General features: G+C 39.8%; 1 protein-coding gene across 1 annotated transcript in view; it reads right to left on the minus strand.

The window, feature by feature from the left end:
- Positions 1 to 10541, minus strand: part of LOC127676148 (SH3 domain-containing kinase-binding protein 1-like) — a gene marked incomplete at its 5' end in the record, with an annotated part of 56235 nt that extends 45694 nt beyond the window's left edge. Inside the window, one exon of the mRNA XM_052172114.1 lies at positions 10425 to 10541. Within this exon, the coding sequence (XP_052028074.1) occupies positions 10425 to 10541 (117 nt within the window). The remainder of the gene's footprint in view (positions 1 to 10424) is intronic.
- Positions 10542 to 17090: the final 6549 nt, after the last annotated feature.

The raw sequence follows: 17090 nt of genomic DNA on the forward strand, positions 1-17090 counted from the left end.
TGGTGGTTTAGTCCCTGAGAACTCTGGGGGGGTCTGGTTAGTTGATATTGGTTTTCCTATGAGGATGCAAACCTCTTCAGCCCCATCGGTCCTTTCTCTTAAATTGAGAACTTAAGGACCCCGTGATCACTCCAGTGGTTGGCTATAAGCATCTGCCTTTGTATTTATCAGGCTCTGGCAGAACCTCTCAGAAGTCAACTATATCAGTCTCTTGTCAGCAAGCACTTGTTGGCATCCACAATATCATCTGGGTTTGGTAAATGTATATGGGATGGATCCCCAGGTGGCACAGTCTCTGGATGGCCTTTCCTCCAGTCTCTGCTCTACACTTTGTCTCAGTATTTACTCCCATTCTTCTTGAGCTTCATGTGGTCTGTGAACTGAATCTCACAGACCACATGAAGAGTTCTGGGCTGATATTCACTTATGAGCAAGTGCATACCATGTGTGTTCTTTTGTGCCTGGTTTACCTCACTCAGGATGATATTTTTTAGTTCCATTCATTTGCCTAAGAATTTTGTGAAGTCATTAATTTTAATAGTTGAGTAGTATTCCATTGTGTAAACATACCACATTTTCTATATCTATTCCTCTGGTGAAGGACATTTGGGTTCTTTCTAGCTTCTGGCTATTATAAATAAGGCTGCTATGAACATAGTGGAGCATGTATCCTTGCGATATATTGGAACATCTTTTGCATATATGCCCAGGAGTGGTATAGCTGGGTCCCCAGATAATACTATGCCCAACATTCTGAGGAACCACCAGACTGATTTCTAGAGTGATTGTACCAGCTTGTAATCCCACCAGCAATGGAGGAATGTTCCTCTTTCTCCACATCCTTGCCAGCATCTGCTGTCATCTGAGTTTTTGATCTTAGCCATTCTGACTGGTGTGAGGTGAAATCTCAGGGTTGTTTTGATTTGCATTTCTCTGCTAACTAAGGATGTTGAACATTTCTTTAGGTGCTTCTCAGCCATTCAATATTCCTCAGTTGAGAATTCTCTGTTTAGCTCTGTACCCCATTTTTAATAGGGTTATTTGGTTCTCTGGAGTCTAACTTCTTGAGTTCTTTATATATATTAGATATTAGCCCTCTATTGGATATAGGATTGGTAAAGATCTTTTCCCAATCTGTTGGTTGCCATTTTGCCCTATTGACAGTGTCCTTTGCCTTACAGAACCTTTGCAATTTTGTGAAGTCCCATTTGTTGGTTCTTGACCTTAGAGTATAAGCCACTGGTGTTCTGTTCAGGAAATTTTCTTCTGTGCCTATGTTTTTGGGGCTCTTCCCCAGTTTCTTTTCTATAAGTTTCAGTGTATCTGGTTTTATTTGGAGGTCCTTGATCGACTTGGACTTGAGCATTGTACAAGGAGAGAAGAATGGATTGATTTGCATTCTTCTGCATGCTGACCTCCAGTTGACCCAGCACCATTTGTTGAAAATGCTGTCTTTTTTTCAACTGGATGGATTTAGCTCCTTTGTTAAAGATCAAATGACCATAGGTGTGTGGGTTCATTTCTGGGTCTTCAATTCTATTCCATTCATCTATAACAATGCTGTTCTAATTAGAGAACTGAGTTGTTCCAGCTCCTACTTAGAACCTCAAAATCTTATCACTGATGTTCTGAGATCACACAGTACCATAATAGATTAGACCTACGTTCTTTCCAGCAATAACATTTCAACATTCCAGTAACAACCACTTCTTAGCAAATATGGCAGCCAGTAGACTCATTCTTAATTATGGCCTATTTTTTTTTAAAAATTATTCTTACTCATGAAATATTTGATCCATTTAAATAGTATTTAGCAATTGAACAGTATCATAAAATAAAAACATATTGGTTTGTGTTTTGGTGGCTTTTTAAGAGACTTGTTCAAAAATAAATACATACACAAAATCAATATTAACTTCAAAAGTGTGATAGTAAACCTACTGTATGCTGTCCCCTATTTCAATTCAATTTTCTGACCCACTACCATGCAAAAGATGTTGCCAACTAGTTCTGGAGCCTGACCCCTTAATATATAAGACAAAGTAGGACTTCCTGTCTTTATATGGAAGTGATAATCTAATGGTTAGATAAAGGGGCGGGGAGAAGAATGCCAAAAGACAAGACAAATACACACATCAGTTGATGGTGGGGGTGATGCTGCCCTGTTTCATAGAATGGCAAGATCATGTACATGCAGAAAAATGTTCCAAAAACAAGGGGCATTTATATTCTTTAAAAGAAAAGGATAAGTCTAAATCCTTTTTGGACATGAGACTGTAAGTTTTAAATAAGTAGCAAACAGATAAAGAAAAAAGGGCTGAAATTAATTTTTGCAAGGAGGCATTTTCCACCAATTCATTAATTTGATCCATGTAGATAGTATGAAATCAAGTAGGAACGGACCTACACATAAACAGAAAGAAAGACACAATTTATATAGTATTTGAAGTGACTTTTGTTGGTACTTTTTCCTTGAATGATTAAAACATATCAATGATAACCTACATCTAGATTCCTAACTTTCTTCTCAGTTTTTTGTCTTACAGTCTTTAAATAATCTGATAAGAAAGGAAACAAAACAAACCATACAAACACATTTCAGAGAGTAGAGAACGTGTATACAGCACAGGAAGGTTCACAGACTCACTCCATATTACTCCCAGATCAAGAGTTCCTCATTAATTTAATTAATTTAATTAATTGCCAGTTTAAGCCTTTTACTTTTTAAATTTAATTGCATTTATGTAACATCCATTCACACATTTGTGTATATGTGTGCAAGAAAGTGTGTGCATGTGTATGTGTATGTATGTATGTATGTATGTATGTATGTGCACACACATGCATACTGAGCACATGTGATCCCAGAATAGACCTTATAGCTGGCTTCAGGCTAGGGAGCAAGCACCTTTACCCAGTGAACCACCATGCTAGCCTTTGCTTTGTGAGAGAGGATCTCATATAACTTGAGCAAGTCTCACATTTACTATATAGTCCATGTTGGTCTTGAACTTTGTGGTGATTCTCCTAACAGCCTCTAAAGTGCTGGACTTGCAGATGTGCGCCACCACATGTGGCCAGCTTTCAGGTTTAAGAAACTTGCTCAAGTAAGAATTGTAAAGAACATCAAGTATGATTCATTCTCCCTCTCCTAAAACATTATTTCAGTCTCTAGACATTGGGAAATTTACATGTTATTAAAAGCAAACCATTAAAGGAACTGAACTCACATGCTCACATTCCATGACTCCCTCCATCTAGTTTTATAATGGATTAAATTTAAAAAAAAACACCTTAAAACAAACAAATAACCCCACGTCCTTCAGCTTAAAACATAAAAATAAAAACAGAACAAATAAAATATATTAGCAATCTGAACACATACATATGAGGATATAACTTTAAATCCAGAACACTCACGGGGCTCACTTTCAACCTTTGAAGGTGTTCTGAGCTCACTGTCAACCTGTAAAGATTATGAGCCCATGCACCCAGACTCTGGTAGAGAGAAAGCTCTCCAGAGCTTTTTGAGAACAGTGCAAAGGACAAGGTCATGCCTAAAACTGGAGTTTCATTTTCCCTCAAGACATTATAAAAGAAACAGTAACATGGGCTAGGGGAGTGCTCAGTGGGAAAATGCCTGCTGTGTAATCATGAGAACCCAAGTCAGACACCTAACACTTACATATAAGCTGAGTAAAGTCTCATGTACCTGCCTGGAAACCCAGTGCTGGGTAGCAGTAGGAGTAGTGGGGACAGGTAGATCCTAGGGACTCTCTGTCCATTCAGTCCAGTTGAAATGGTAATCTTTAAGGTCAGTGAGACTCTGTCTCAAAAAGCAAGGTGGGGTGACTAGGGGAGACACTCAGTATTCTCCTCTGATTGTTATATGCACAGACACAAGCAAGCACATTTTCACCCATGTGCATGAACACACACACACACACACACACACACACACACACCAACTCAGTGATGCAGACTTTCCATAACATCATAATTCTGCCCTTCAATGAATAAGTATTATCTAAAACTCTACTAGTTTGCAATTTTAAACAGAGCTCCTGAGAACAGAATTATTTAAAATTTCAAAGAAATATGCTTCACATGCCACATCGCATGTACTACTAGGGTCTTATGTTATTATGTTCAATTATTAAAAATCTGCAGCAAATGGATGACCTATCACCCTAAGTAAGAGAAATAAACATACATGTATATGTCAGCCCAGTACGGGTTTCATCACCCTGCGAACACTAAAACATTTTCATTCTCAGAGATTTTAATACTTTGGGACTATGCGTAGAGCTGGTATTCTATCACACTCTATGGACAACAGACTAAGGTAATTAAGACTAGTATCTGGCTATCAGGGATCTTACAATCAACTGGCAGAAATGAAGAACGCATAAATCTAGTTCTTGACAATGCGACAGCAGGGAAGGGATGAGAGCCACACAGTCAGCTCAAAGCATCAGAATGTCAGAAATGGGATAATAACCTTCGTTGTCTGACACCTAGAATTCTGTCCTTTAGAGGTAAAATGGCAGTGCATTTGCCACAATGCTATAGGGAACTGACTAGAGGAACAGGACTTGGGGGGGGGTCAAAGTTGTGTGGGACACCTGCTTCCATAACTTCTTAGATCCCTGGTATCTGAGTCTTCAAGTCTTGGTAGGATGAAGATTCTATCTACTAAATAAGAACTCTGCTAATTCCCATTATCAGGGAAGCTTAAATCATCCTGGTCTCAGTCTGAGGTTCTCATATTTGAGTGGGGAATGGTCTCAGACGTGGGACTTGAAGAAACAGATACCAGCAGATTTGCATTTTGGACAAGGTTTCCAGGCTGTGTTTTTGCTGCTACTATCCCTGAAACACACTGTGAGAATCATTGTCTAGTGTTGTGTTGTAGGAGGAGTCTGGTAATAGCAAGGACCTGGAGGATAGACCAGTGCAGTAGTAGTACTGGGGCTGGTTGTGCTGCATGCTATATTTAGACAAGACTTCCAGATCTGGATCATATTTTGAGCACCCAGGGGTAGCAGGAGGGGTCAAATATATATCAGGTTTGCTGTAAAGTCAATAAATGAGTATCAATTGTGCATCAAGGAGGAGGGTAGTTGTAATAACACCCTAACAGAACTTACTATACAAACACACTAGTAGTTCAAAACTGGGGCACTGCTGTGTAAATATGTCCTCCAAAGGCCATGCATTTGTGAACTTAATTACTAATGCAAGAATGTTGGGAGATGGTGCTTATTTGGAGGTTTTGAAGTAATGAGGAGTCTACTCTCATAAATGGATTAACTGTGGTTATAATAGAGCTAAAAATTATGAGTTCAATCTCTTTCCTTTACATGAATATGTGTGTGTTTGTGGAACATGCATATGAACGTGCAGGTATGTATGCCCATAGACATGCAAACAGATAATAGACTAGGATGTTGGATATTGTCTTCTACTGGTCTTTGCCTTATTGGAATAGGGCCCCTCAATGAATCATAAGATCATTATTTTGGGTAGGCTGGCTGGCTGGAGAACTATCTGAACTACTAAACTCCCAAGACTCTCCTATGTTTGTTCACCAACACTGGGTTTACTGGAATGAGTAACCATACCTGACTTTAAATATAGGTTCTGGAGATTTAAGTTCAGGCACCTATACTTGCAAAGCATGCATTCTTATCCACTAAGCCCTCTTGACAGGCCTGTTTTGTTTAAGATAGCATCTCATACATACTGGATTGGCCTCAAACTCATATATAGCTGAAGGTGACCTTGAACTTCTGTGTCTTGTCTATACTTCTAGAGTGCTATAATTACAAAGACATGTACCACCATGTCAGTTGTATGCACTACTGACAACTGGATCCAGTGTCTTGTGCATAGTAGATAAGTACTTTACCCACTGATGTACATCTCCAACCTCTTATTCTTTCTGGCCCATGTTAAACTATGGCCAGAAAGTTAACTTTTCACCATGTTATAAAACAACTCAACATCCCTCACCAGACATGTTTTCTTTAATTGCCTAGCCCCCAGAACCATAAGGCAAATGGATTTCTACCACCTATAAACTGTTCAGTCTGTGGTATTCTACTATAGTAATAAAATACAGAACAAGCGAGGCTTTCTAAGGAACATTATAAATACCTTGAGACAGTTCTGATTGCCGTAACAGGAGAGGAACAGGTTCTATTGGTATCTATTGAACAGAGGGCAGGGTTGCTGCTAAATACTCTGTGACATACACAGGACAGTTCCCAGGGTAGAGAATGATCTGGCCCACATGTAAGTACATTCAGTCTACATTCAGACTGAATCCAGACATGGATGAAACCTGGAGTGTACATTGCCATATTTGTCAATTCCAACCCAACGGCTTCCCTTAGGAAGAAGCTGACTGTTCAATTGCCTTTGATCTTAGACACTGCTGGGAACTTGTCTTTTCAATTATGTCCCAAGCATTAATTATAACACCCTTTCACTTTCCTGTTTAAAAAAGATGCATTGTTTCAAAAGAATAAAATGAAAACCTGAGAGGCAAAGCCTTTCTGTTTTAGCTCAGGGTAGAGGCTGGAGCACTGATCTCTCATCAGAGGCTTTGTCTACTCAGATGAAAAGCTTGGAGACTTTGGGAGAAGGGCCAACCATCAGGAAAACAGGAAGACTTTCTTCTCCAAGAGGGCTGAAGTTTAAAGGTTGATTTTCAACAACCTAGGTAGCTGGGTCCCATCATAGGAAGGCCCTCACTCTGAATCCAATGAGCAGATGTATTGGGGGTGATGAAAGGTGCTTCTTAGGAAGAGAGAGGACTTTGGAGAGATGGAACATGAGGACTCTAGTAGACAAAAAGACATCAGTGGGTTAAAAGGAGATGTGCTTCATATGGGATGTGTCAGGGACAGTATGGGTGATATTTGGTTAGAGGAAGTGAGCCAAAAACCCCACAATGTCAGAAGTTATTTAAAAATCTCCATTTGCTCAACCTCCACTCCCTGTATATCCAGTGAGTCTATGGTACTGTTCTAGGCTGCATGATAGGAAAATCAAATGCAGAATCTGTCATAAACCTAGAGGGATCAACAATCTAACAGTACCAATGAAGCACCAGGTGTCACTTCTATAGACAATTATTTCTAAGAGGCAAGTCAATGGTCTCAGAGATAGTGCAAATGTCCAGTCACTAAGTGAACAAAGAGTAACATGGAAAACAGCCCACTTGCACCTCCATTTATGCTCTATCCAGATTTTCCAAATCTACTTGCTCATCTAGACCTTCCTAATGCTGTGACCCTTTAATACCGTTCCTCATGCTGTGGTAACCGCCAACCATAACATTATTTTCTTTGCTACTTCATGACTGTAATTTTGCTACTGTTACAAATCATATTATAGCTATCTGATCTGCAGGATATCTGATATGTGACCCCTGTGAAAGAGTCATAACTCCAATTTTATTACTTTCCTAAATCATAATGTAAATATCTGATATGCAGGATATCTGATATGTGACCCTCATGAAAGGGTCATTTGACCCCAAAAAGATTGTGACCCACAGGATAAGAACTACTGATCCACAGTGTTCTGCATCTATAATATTGAATAGTTCAGAATGATGCTAAAGAGGCCTGTCTTTGGGGCTATTTTTCTGTCCTACAGAGACCACAAATCTATACCAATTGCAATAAGTAAAAGGGAGATACCAGATGTGATAGGCTGAAGGCACCTTGAGGCACTTTGTAATGAATATTTAGAGAGTTTTTCTCTTGTTATGAAAATTATGGCAATCTGTTCCCCAGCATGAGTTGCTGATGAATTTCAGCATCATGAAAACCTTTTGTTTGGAGGTAGGGTGGGGAGAATCTTCCCTGCTTAAATAAATCTGGATCACTCAAAAAAAAAATACCAACTCACATGAGTATTTTTGAGTCATCATAACTCTGAATCCTGATGTGAGCCTGTGGCTTAGTGTGCTGAGGAGACAGCTGGCAGGAAGAAACAGCTCTCCTCTGTACTGCCGGGCATCCTTTGCCATACGTTTCTATTTTAGGTCAAAAGGAAGAAGAAAGCAGGCTGCCTGGATGTTCAGACTCCAGGTCATTTCCAAAGGTTGCCCAACACTCTGTGACCTTCTACCTAAACACACATGTGGCATTAGGATCCAGAAACAGGGAACTAGTCCAAAGGTTGGAAGAATTATACTGGCTTGACATTCTACTAAATGGCAATCATAGGAAAGCAATGACTCTAAAATTTACTTTTGGCAAGAAAAGTCAAAGGGAGAACGTATACAGAAAAATTCAACTGTCAAAGTTCTTTTGTCTCTCCCATTAGGGTGCTCAATATTTTGGAGTAGAAAAACCTTCCACACTGAGTCCTAAAGGTTTCAGGACTGAATGAGAAGATGAAGATGTTGGGAGGTAACTAAGAGCTTTTCTTTGTCTAGTGCAACATTCTGATTGCATACATAAAGCAGATCATGAGAATAAAGGCCAGAGAGGTTAAAGCAAGCTATCTGTCTGAAGCCATGTCAGTAACTAATAATAGCTGGTCCTCCTAGCTATTTAAGACAAACTACCAGTCACTATAAAATCCCTTCTTTGCAAGTAATCAATTCCACCACCATGATGATTTGGGAGAGCCAAGCACACAGATGTGGTTCATGGATATTTACAGGACTGAACAAGGCATGCACTAGGGGTAGGATTCTACCACATGCTTTAGGTAGCTGAGTATCTGAAATAGCATACAACACCTAGCCCAGGGAGCCCATCTTAGACCCCATGAGGTTCCCAGGAAAAATGCCACATGTATCTTGAAGGCTCTACAAGGATGGCTGACTTTCAAATTTTGACTGAAGAGATAGAATGGTACAAATTGTTGAGAGTCAAAATTATTTTGATCTATCTTCATTCCTCTTAGTAACTATTTACCACCCACCTCTGTATCAGGTAAAGCCTTTGAAAAGTATATTGAGTAGATCACTAGGATTTGCCAAACCGAAAGCTAAGAATGTCATCAGAGAACAACTAAAACCTATAGCAGAGATTTCTGATTTGCCCATAACCTTCTGTTCCTCTGAAGTCTTGTGTAAAAGCTTTGATTTATGAGGGGTTTTTTTTTGTTCTGTGGCTATAAAAAAGTTCATATAACTGTTTCTATATTGGAGCATGCCATGCAGATCAACCTAAATGCATGTTCCCAGCCCATGATCACTCATATTTGGCTCAGCAGAGACTCTCTCTCTCTGAGAACTGTGGTTTTCTGTCAAGGGCTTCAGCATTATTCTTAAAATACACTGTCCAATGTGGTCACCAATAGGCACGTGTGACTCCTGAGCACTAGGAATGTGGCTGCTACTCTAAACTGAGATGCATAATACATGCAAACTACATATGGTACTATGAGGATATCACACTGAGAAAAAGTACAGCATCTTATTAATAATTTTACAGAGATTACATATTTAAAAGGTTGTTTGTACATACACTGCCTTAAATACAATATATTAAAATTAGCTTTTATTTTTTAATGTGGTCTCTAGAAAATTTTTAACCATATACTGGTTCACGTGCTAGTTCTATTGGATCACACTGTTCTAAAATGAAAGTAATCTTTTACCATTTACTCACCTAATCCTTCTAAAAGGCTTGAGTCTGCTGCCTGAAAAATCTATGGAAAGGTATTCTATAGGTCTGAAATTTGCTATGGAAATATTTTTAGGTATTCAAGCGAAGATGTTGGTCTGAAGAGATAGCTTAGTGGTTAAGCGTGTGCACTGCTCTTCTAGAGGACTGGAGTTCAGATCCTAACACACCCACATGAGGTGACTCATAAATGTCTAGTATTCTAGTTACCAGGACTCCAATGCCTCTGATCTCTGTGGGCACCTGAATTCATGTGCATATATATGCATGTATGTGTGTGTGTGTGTGTGTGTGTGTGTATGCATGTGTGTGTGTATGTATGTATGTATAGATCTATAGATGTATAAATGTATAGATATATAATATGTATATATAATCTCCATAAAAACATACATGCACACACATAATTAGAAATATTTTTTTTAAACAATGTCTTGAGGAATCCAGATAAGTAAGACAAAAGTAATGTTAGTTTAGTGGCTGTTCCTGGAAGATCCAGGAATGCCTGATGATTTTTAGGTAGCTTTCCTGAGGCCTTCCGCCACCTAAGCTGTGCCAATATGAACAAACTCTAGCTTTGCATGTTGGCACAATGCACATGACAGGAAAGAATTAAACCACCCATATGAAAAACACAGAATTCTGATTCTGTCTTGTGTTGCCAGTCTACTCATGGACGATCTAAGGAGACATATTTGTGTGTTTTCTTATAGAAACACAAAAGCTTTCCGAGGTATATAAAAATTTGGGGTAATTAAGGAAACTCACTCTTTGTCCTGCTGTCCATCTCTGTCTTCGATGGGTCTGGAGTTGATGTAGCTGGAGGTAACTTCTTCCCAATTGTCTGCAGATAGAATAAGGTGATTGACACATCAGGATGATTCACTTCATTAATCAATGGAACAAAATCAATTTCACAATGAGAAAATCCCCAGATGTGGCTCTAAAGACCACAGGCATTAGTTGAGGCTGTTGTGTGGATAGGCTGCCACATATTAATGGGTCTTCTCCACAGTGACCAACAGGGGGATAAACTAGGTCAGAAAGGGGAAAAACAAGTGAGAAGGCTCTTGGTACCTTCTACTTCTCTTTTTCTCTTTTTTTCCCCTTTTTTCTCTTGATAGTTTTTTACAAGTTTGTTATTATTTTTAATAGACAAAAAGGTACAATTTCCTTTATTTTATAACAAGCTGATCACAGTTATGGAGGCCCAGTATCTGGCCTAGCGCGGATGTTCCAAAATAACCCTATAGGGGAAGAATGGAAATATGTGGAGAGAAATGAAGACAGGGAGCACAGGGACAAGAGCTGGTAGAAAAGGTGGAGAAAGGGAGGTGGACAGGCAGGCAGAAGCTAGACTGTCCAGACCCACTCGGCCTTCTATTAATTCCTTCTTACCATCTGCGACTTCACTTACTATGTGTAATATGAGCAACATAATCTAGTCGTTTTTGGAAGAGACCACCTATCTCCTGAAATAAAAGTAAGGAGGGTCTTCATCTCTCTTCCTACCAGTTGGTTAGTCCTCCAAGGCTATGCACCATGATTTGTTTTATTAAAACACACATACACACGCACACACCCTTCGTTTTTGCTCTGACTTCCCTTCTCTTTCATTTGTAGTGGATTGATTCTATTATTATTTTTGAGTCATCCATAGGAAAAATTGAATACTGTCTCTGCCTAAAGATGTTCCTGAAACCACAGGCTAGCCAGCAGTTCAGACCCCAAATCAGACACACCCCGCGGTGCAGGGATGAGGGCTGTGCCCACTCCTTCCTGCCAGTGCTCCCATGTAAACATGACTAATTCCCAGTGAAAAGTATCCACTGATAAGGGAGAAACTGTTGTCACAACCAAATAGCCAGGTAAACTGACATCCCAACAATGAAGTCACTAGAAAAACAAACTATTCTATGTCGCTTGAACATAGGAAGAGTAATAAGCTGTGTCATTTAAAAACTGCCATGGCTGGAATTTTTCTTCAAATGAAACTCAATTGCCAGTTTTTTTTTTACTTGAAAAGGTTCTTCATGTTGCCAACACTGAAACTAGCATTAAATATGCATAAATCACAGAAAGAGGAAAAGATAAACCAAATCTTCAGACCTTCATGAATTTTTAAAAACGTTTGTGACAGAAAGCCTTTCCATTTTACACTGTGACATTTTTATTTAGTGCCGCAAGGCTCTCTATATTGGAAAAAAAAAAAAACAGAAAACCCCAAATAATATGCCACCTTCCACCACTAAGTACTCAGCTGAATAGTATTTTATGGTTCTATGAAATTGTCAAGAAAGATGAAAAAAAAAGTTGATGTTCTTCTGCTAGAAGGTCACATTTTATGAAGAAACAGTTTGGGGGAGCTTACTGAACAGTGAGGAGGGAACCCCGAAGCTCTGAAAGCATTAGTCACTGTCACCCCGCCACAGGGCTGGAAGCGCACATGCCAATCTCCTTGCCTCTCCTTTTGGGCAGGGAAGGCCGGAATAAAGCTTTCCACCTATGACCACATTAGAAAGAAGCAAACAAAATCAGCCTAGCTTTGCTCTCGCTCCTAGAACAAACAAACAAACAAACGAGCCACCAAAAGGAGATAGGAAATAAACGGCTTGGGCTTTCAACCTGAAATGCCTTCTCCTGGTGAGAGTCTAGCAGCTTTTACATCCTTATTAGTTCTCCATTGGTAAGCACGGGAAGTGCTGCCCTCGTGCCTGATGTCCTGATTTGCCAGAAGGTTCAAAGTTAAACACCAAGAAAGAGCACTGGTTAAAGAAAACAAAACAAACAAAAACAAACAAACAAAAAAAACAAACAACCTAATGTTCACTCTAGTTTTTTCTCTTCATTGCTTCAGAAAAAAGTCCAGTGCACTGTCTTCCATGGGTCCCAGCAACATGGTGAAGTTCATATTATGCTTATCTCCTGGAGAATGGTGAACCTCAAACTCTTCATCTTTGCAAGTCATGATAGGAAGTCTAGAGGTATGCCATGCCATGTTCCTCTCAACCCAGTCTGGTCCCATAGGCATTCCAAAGACAGGAAGCACAGTGGTACTTCTCCATTTGCTAGAAGCAACACTGGCTAGTTAACTGGCAATGCCTGAAAACTTGTCAGCTGGGTCCATTCCCAGGCCCCGCCCCAGACTTTCCCAATCAGAAACCCTGGTGATGGTGCCCAGCAGTCTCTGAGAGAACACACCTGCCACAGGGCTGTGCTACATGCTCCAGTTTAAAGGCCATTGACCCTGAGGCAGCAGGAATTCTATAAGTGAGAATTAAATGTCTTTACTGGATTAAAATTCAGTGCCTGTTGCCATACCAAGATGCAGCAGGAAACATTTTTAATGCTTCCTCCCCTCTCCTTTCTCTCCCTTTCCACAACATGCTCACCACTTGCTCTTTTCTCACTGATTTAAGAACTTAATGTTACTATTTAGACTACACATAGGTATCTATGTCACATATAACTGAAGCTCAGCTCCAAAGAAGTCACACATACACACATACAAATAAAACAGGGACTCTTGTGCACACCTACTACTGTACCCGGAAGACATCAAACGTTAGGCTTATTCTGGGCTGCGCCAGAGGTCTCAGGCCTTCCTCTTGAGGCCTCTTCCACAGAATGGCAACTTCTCCCCCTCGTGAGTATCATAAGAAAGATCATTTGTCCAGGATAAGCAGCAGTGAGGCACATGGGGGCTATGCTGAGATGCCATAGGACAGCTCCTGAGAGGTCACCTAGTGGCCTCATTGCACTGAGTGACTTCAGAAGGAACCCTCAATTTCTACTCTCTACCTTGGCCCGACATTTCCTTTTTCTTTCTGAGCAAGTGCCTAAACATTTGCCAGCATTAACACCCATGTTGACCTTGTGTGCTTGTGCCCTGACCCAGAAGCCACTACTAGGAACGGCAGTGAATATGCATATAAAGAAACAGAGCTGAGTACGCCACAAATAGGTTAGCACTTTGGATATGCTTTAAGACTCAGTAATTATCATACTGGTTTCACTTCTTGTCTGTCTTACCTATATCCCAAACTCCATGTAAAATCTAATATAGGGGCTAGAGAGATGGGTTAGTAATTAAGAGCATCTAACTGCTCTTGCTGAAGACCCAGTTTTCGTTCCTAGCACCTATATCAGGTGGCTCACAACTACCTGTAACTTGAGTTCCAGGGAGTCCAATGCCCTCTGGAGTCTGAGGGTATCTGTACAAATGTGGTACATATAAATTCATATAGGTACACAATGTATGCATAAATAAAAATAATAAATATTTTTAAGAAAGAAAACCAGGAATGAAGAGATGGTTCTGTGGTTAAGCGTACACACTACTCTTGAAGAGAACACAGATTCCAGTCCCAGCACCCTCTGAGAAGTTCACAAATATCTGTAACTCCAGTTCTGAGGGCTCTGATGTATTCTGCTGGCCTCCAAGGGCACTATATGAACATGTGTGAACATCCATGCAAACAAAACACCTAAATATGTGTATGTGTATATATATATATATATGCATATATATGTGTGCATTAATAAAACTTTAAAAGTAAAACCTAATTTCTAAAAACAATCAGAAAAGCTATTCCTTTGAATAATGATGTTAATCCATCTCTCTCTAATTCTTGCCAAGACCACTAAGCAAATTGAGTGAGGGGAAGTAGCAGGAATCTTGTTTACAGCGGGAGTTTCATACAAATGTGTTCCTAACTCCATAAGATCCAGCAAGACAGCATCGGAACAGATAAGCACCATATGATTTCAATTAGTAGAGCAAGTAACTTTTTCCCTTTTACATGCCAAGATAAAGACAATCGCTGGTTTGATTCCAGGGAAATCCAGTTTCCAAATGATTAATGTAACTGTTTCTCTTTGTGACCGTGGAATATAAACACAGCATGCTGCTCAAATAATTGGTATAAAATCGTTCCTCTTGCTGTAATAATTCAGACGCAAACTCCCCTGAGTGTAAGAAGTTTCTAATTACAGGACAATACTTAAATGCCCCCTCTAAAAGTCACCTTTCTGAAGACCACTACATACAACTCTTGCAATCCAAAGACAGCCAGGATCATTGGAGTAGGGGTGGAGGCTTCCTGCATCCGAGTAGTTGGCAGAGCCTCCCTGTCCATAGGTCAGGCTTTCTGGCAACTCTTCTAGACGTATATGATGGTCTGAGAAACTACACATTGCCATTACTCACACACCTCACACAAATCCAAACACATGGGTAAAACCCAAGATCAAAGACAGCTCTTCCATGATGTTCTTTATACAACACTACCATCTGACAGTACTCGTTCTCTTCCTGTCCATTATGGATTCATTAGGGCCTATTCAATATGAAGCAAGAAAACAGAGCAGGAGCTGTCGAGCAGTGAGACAAGGACATTTTGGGGCTGGTTCTCCACAGCAGTGTGCTGAGGGATACCCAAGAGGGCACTATGGTCACCTTGATCCTACTCATCTCTAGGACATGGAGAGATACAAAGTACAGGACACAGGGATGGGGGGCAGCACAACACAATATCTACATGTAACTGTATCTGTAGCTTTTCAGTTTTTGTTTTCCACCAAAACTCCTCTTTATTTTCACACAGTCCTTTCATGAACACCTATATCTGATGACATTATAGAAAGTCTTCTTGGCTTTCAGTAGGAAGGGGTAGGAGCCAAGCAAGTTAGAGTCAGAAAAGAATGAGTACAAAGAGCTATCTTTACAATGGAGTGCCTGTGGGCTCCCACCAGTAGGCTTCTCAGTTACATGTTTAACTGTCGATCTGCCTGCATTTGGTGGACCTCACTTCATTGGTGTCATGCTAGAAGATATGCCACAGTAAAACACAACTTGGAGTTTCAAAAATAAAAGGCATGGTCCAGTACAGTGAACAAGAGCATTCGTAGTTCTAGGCCAGGGTCAGGTTTGCCTTTGACGTACCTCCTCTGTTGGTGTGTCAATTACAACATTCAGGGGAGTATTCTCTGAAGTCTATATTTTTAAAGTTGACTATGAGAAAAACAAAAGGTTAAGGATACTCTTCTGGGCATGGTGGCGCAAGCTTGTAAATGCCAGCACTTGGGAGGCAGAGGCACGAGGATTGTTGAATTGGAGGCCAGCTTTGGAAGCGCAGCAAAACCCTGTCTCCAAAAAGCAAAATAAATAAATAAATAATAAATAAATAAAAGTAAACTTTCAAAGGTAATTCATTTTTTCTAATTATGAAATTGAGCATAAGACTTAAGACATATTCAGATGATTTTCATCTACCTGAATTTTCTTAATGTTTTAGAATCCAAATTCTGTCAAAGCTCTTTGCCTAACCACAGTTAAAATCTTGTCTGAATCACAGCTGCTTTAGAAGCACTTGTCAACTATAATACATTTGGCAGTATAGTAAGTACCTTTGTTTCAGAAATTGAGCAGGACGTAGATGTTCATTATTTTCTTATTTCACAAACTCTGAGGTTAGTATGTGGTTGCTGGGTACAGCAGGGTGCTGGGGATACCATCTACTCCCCACTAACCCTAGCATACGCAACCTATCATGTCAAGTACAAAGACAGGAAATGTCCTTGGTAAATCAGAGGGTCCCTCTCCTTACAAGAACCTCACTGTTTTACCATTGTCATACATCAGTATTCCACAGCTTGGTCAATGGTAACAGCACTCTGCTGTTACCATCAGTCAATGTTTTCCTAGGCTCCATCACATTTGTTTTATATGCACATGCACATACACATACACACACATTTCATCCTGAAATAATTTTCAGAAATGTGTTCCCCTACAATGCTCTACTTACCAACTAACCATCAAAACACTTAATCTCTCACTTGGTAAATTTGGAAACCAGTGAATACTGTTAAAGTCCTATAGTTATTATTTAACTTTATCCTGAAGTTTCTCTCAGTGTATTACAGTCTTCTCCAAGCATAGAACTTCTTTTGACAGCCAGTAAGATACCACGAGAACGAGTAGCCTACAGAACTAGTAGGTGAACACCATCCTTTTCCTAAATTTTCTTCCCTGTGTCCTAGAATCATGACTTGAAACTGGTCTTCAGTGGCAATTGTCATTAACCCTCCCAGCGGATCCAACAAGACAGTTTTGAGTGCATATTCCTCCCTTCCTCTTTGACTTTGATCTAGAGCCTGTAACTTGCTCAGGGATTACATCAATCATTTTTCAGACAAAGATCCATTGATCTATCATAAGATAATTTTCAAATACCCTTTACACCTCTTAAAACACCTGCATCAAAGCAATCAGAACATGTATTGCTATTTTATTACCTCTCATGGAGATCCATGAAGAAGAAATATGAAGATTTACTTCTAATTTGTACACCATGCTATACCTCCTAACAGTTCATATCTTCTCTTACCTCTAAAGACTAATAGCAAACTTTCTCTAAATGCAGCATGGCC

This window comes from Apodemus sylvaticus, unplaced genomic scaffold (assembly GCF_947179515.1).
Source record: "Apodemus sylvaticus unplaced genomic scaffold, mApoSyl1.1 scaffold_378, whole genome shotgun sequence".
Taxonomy (NCBI): domain Eukaryota; kingdom Metazoa; phylum Chordata; class Mammalia; order Rodentia; family Muridae; genus Apodemus; species Apodemus sylvaticus.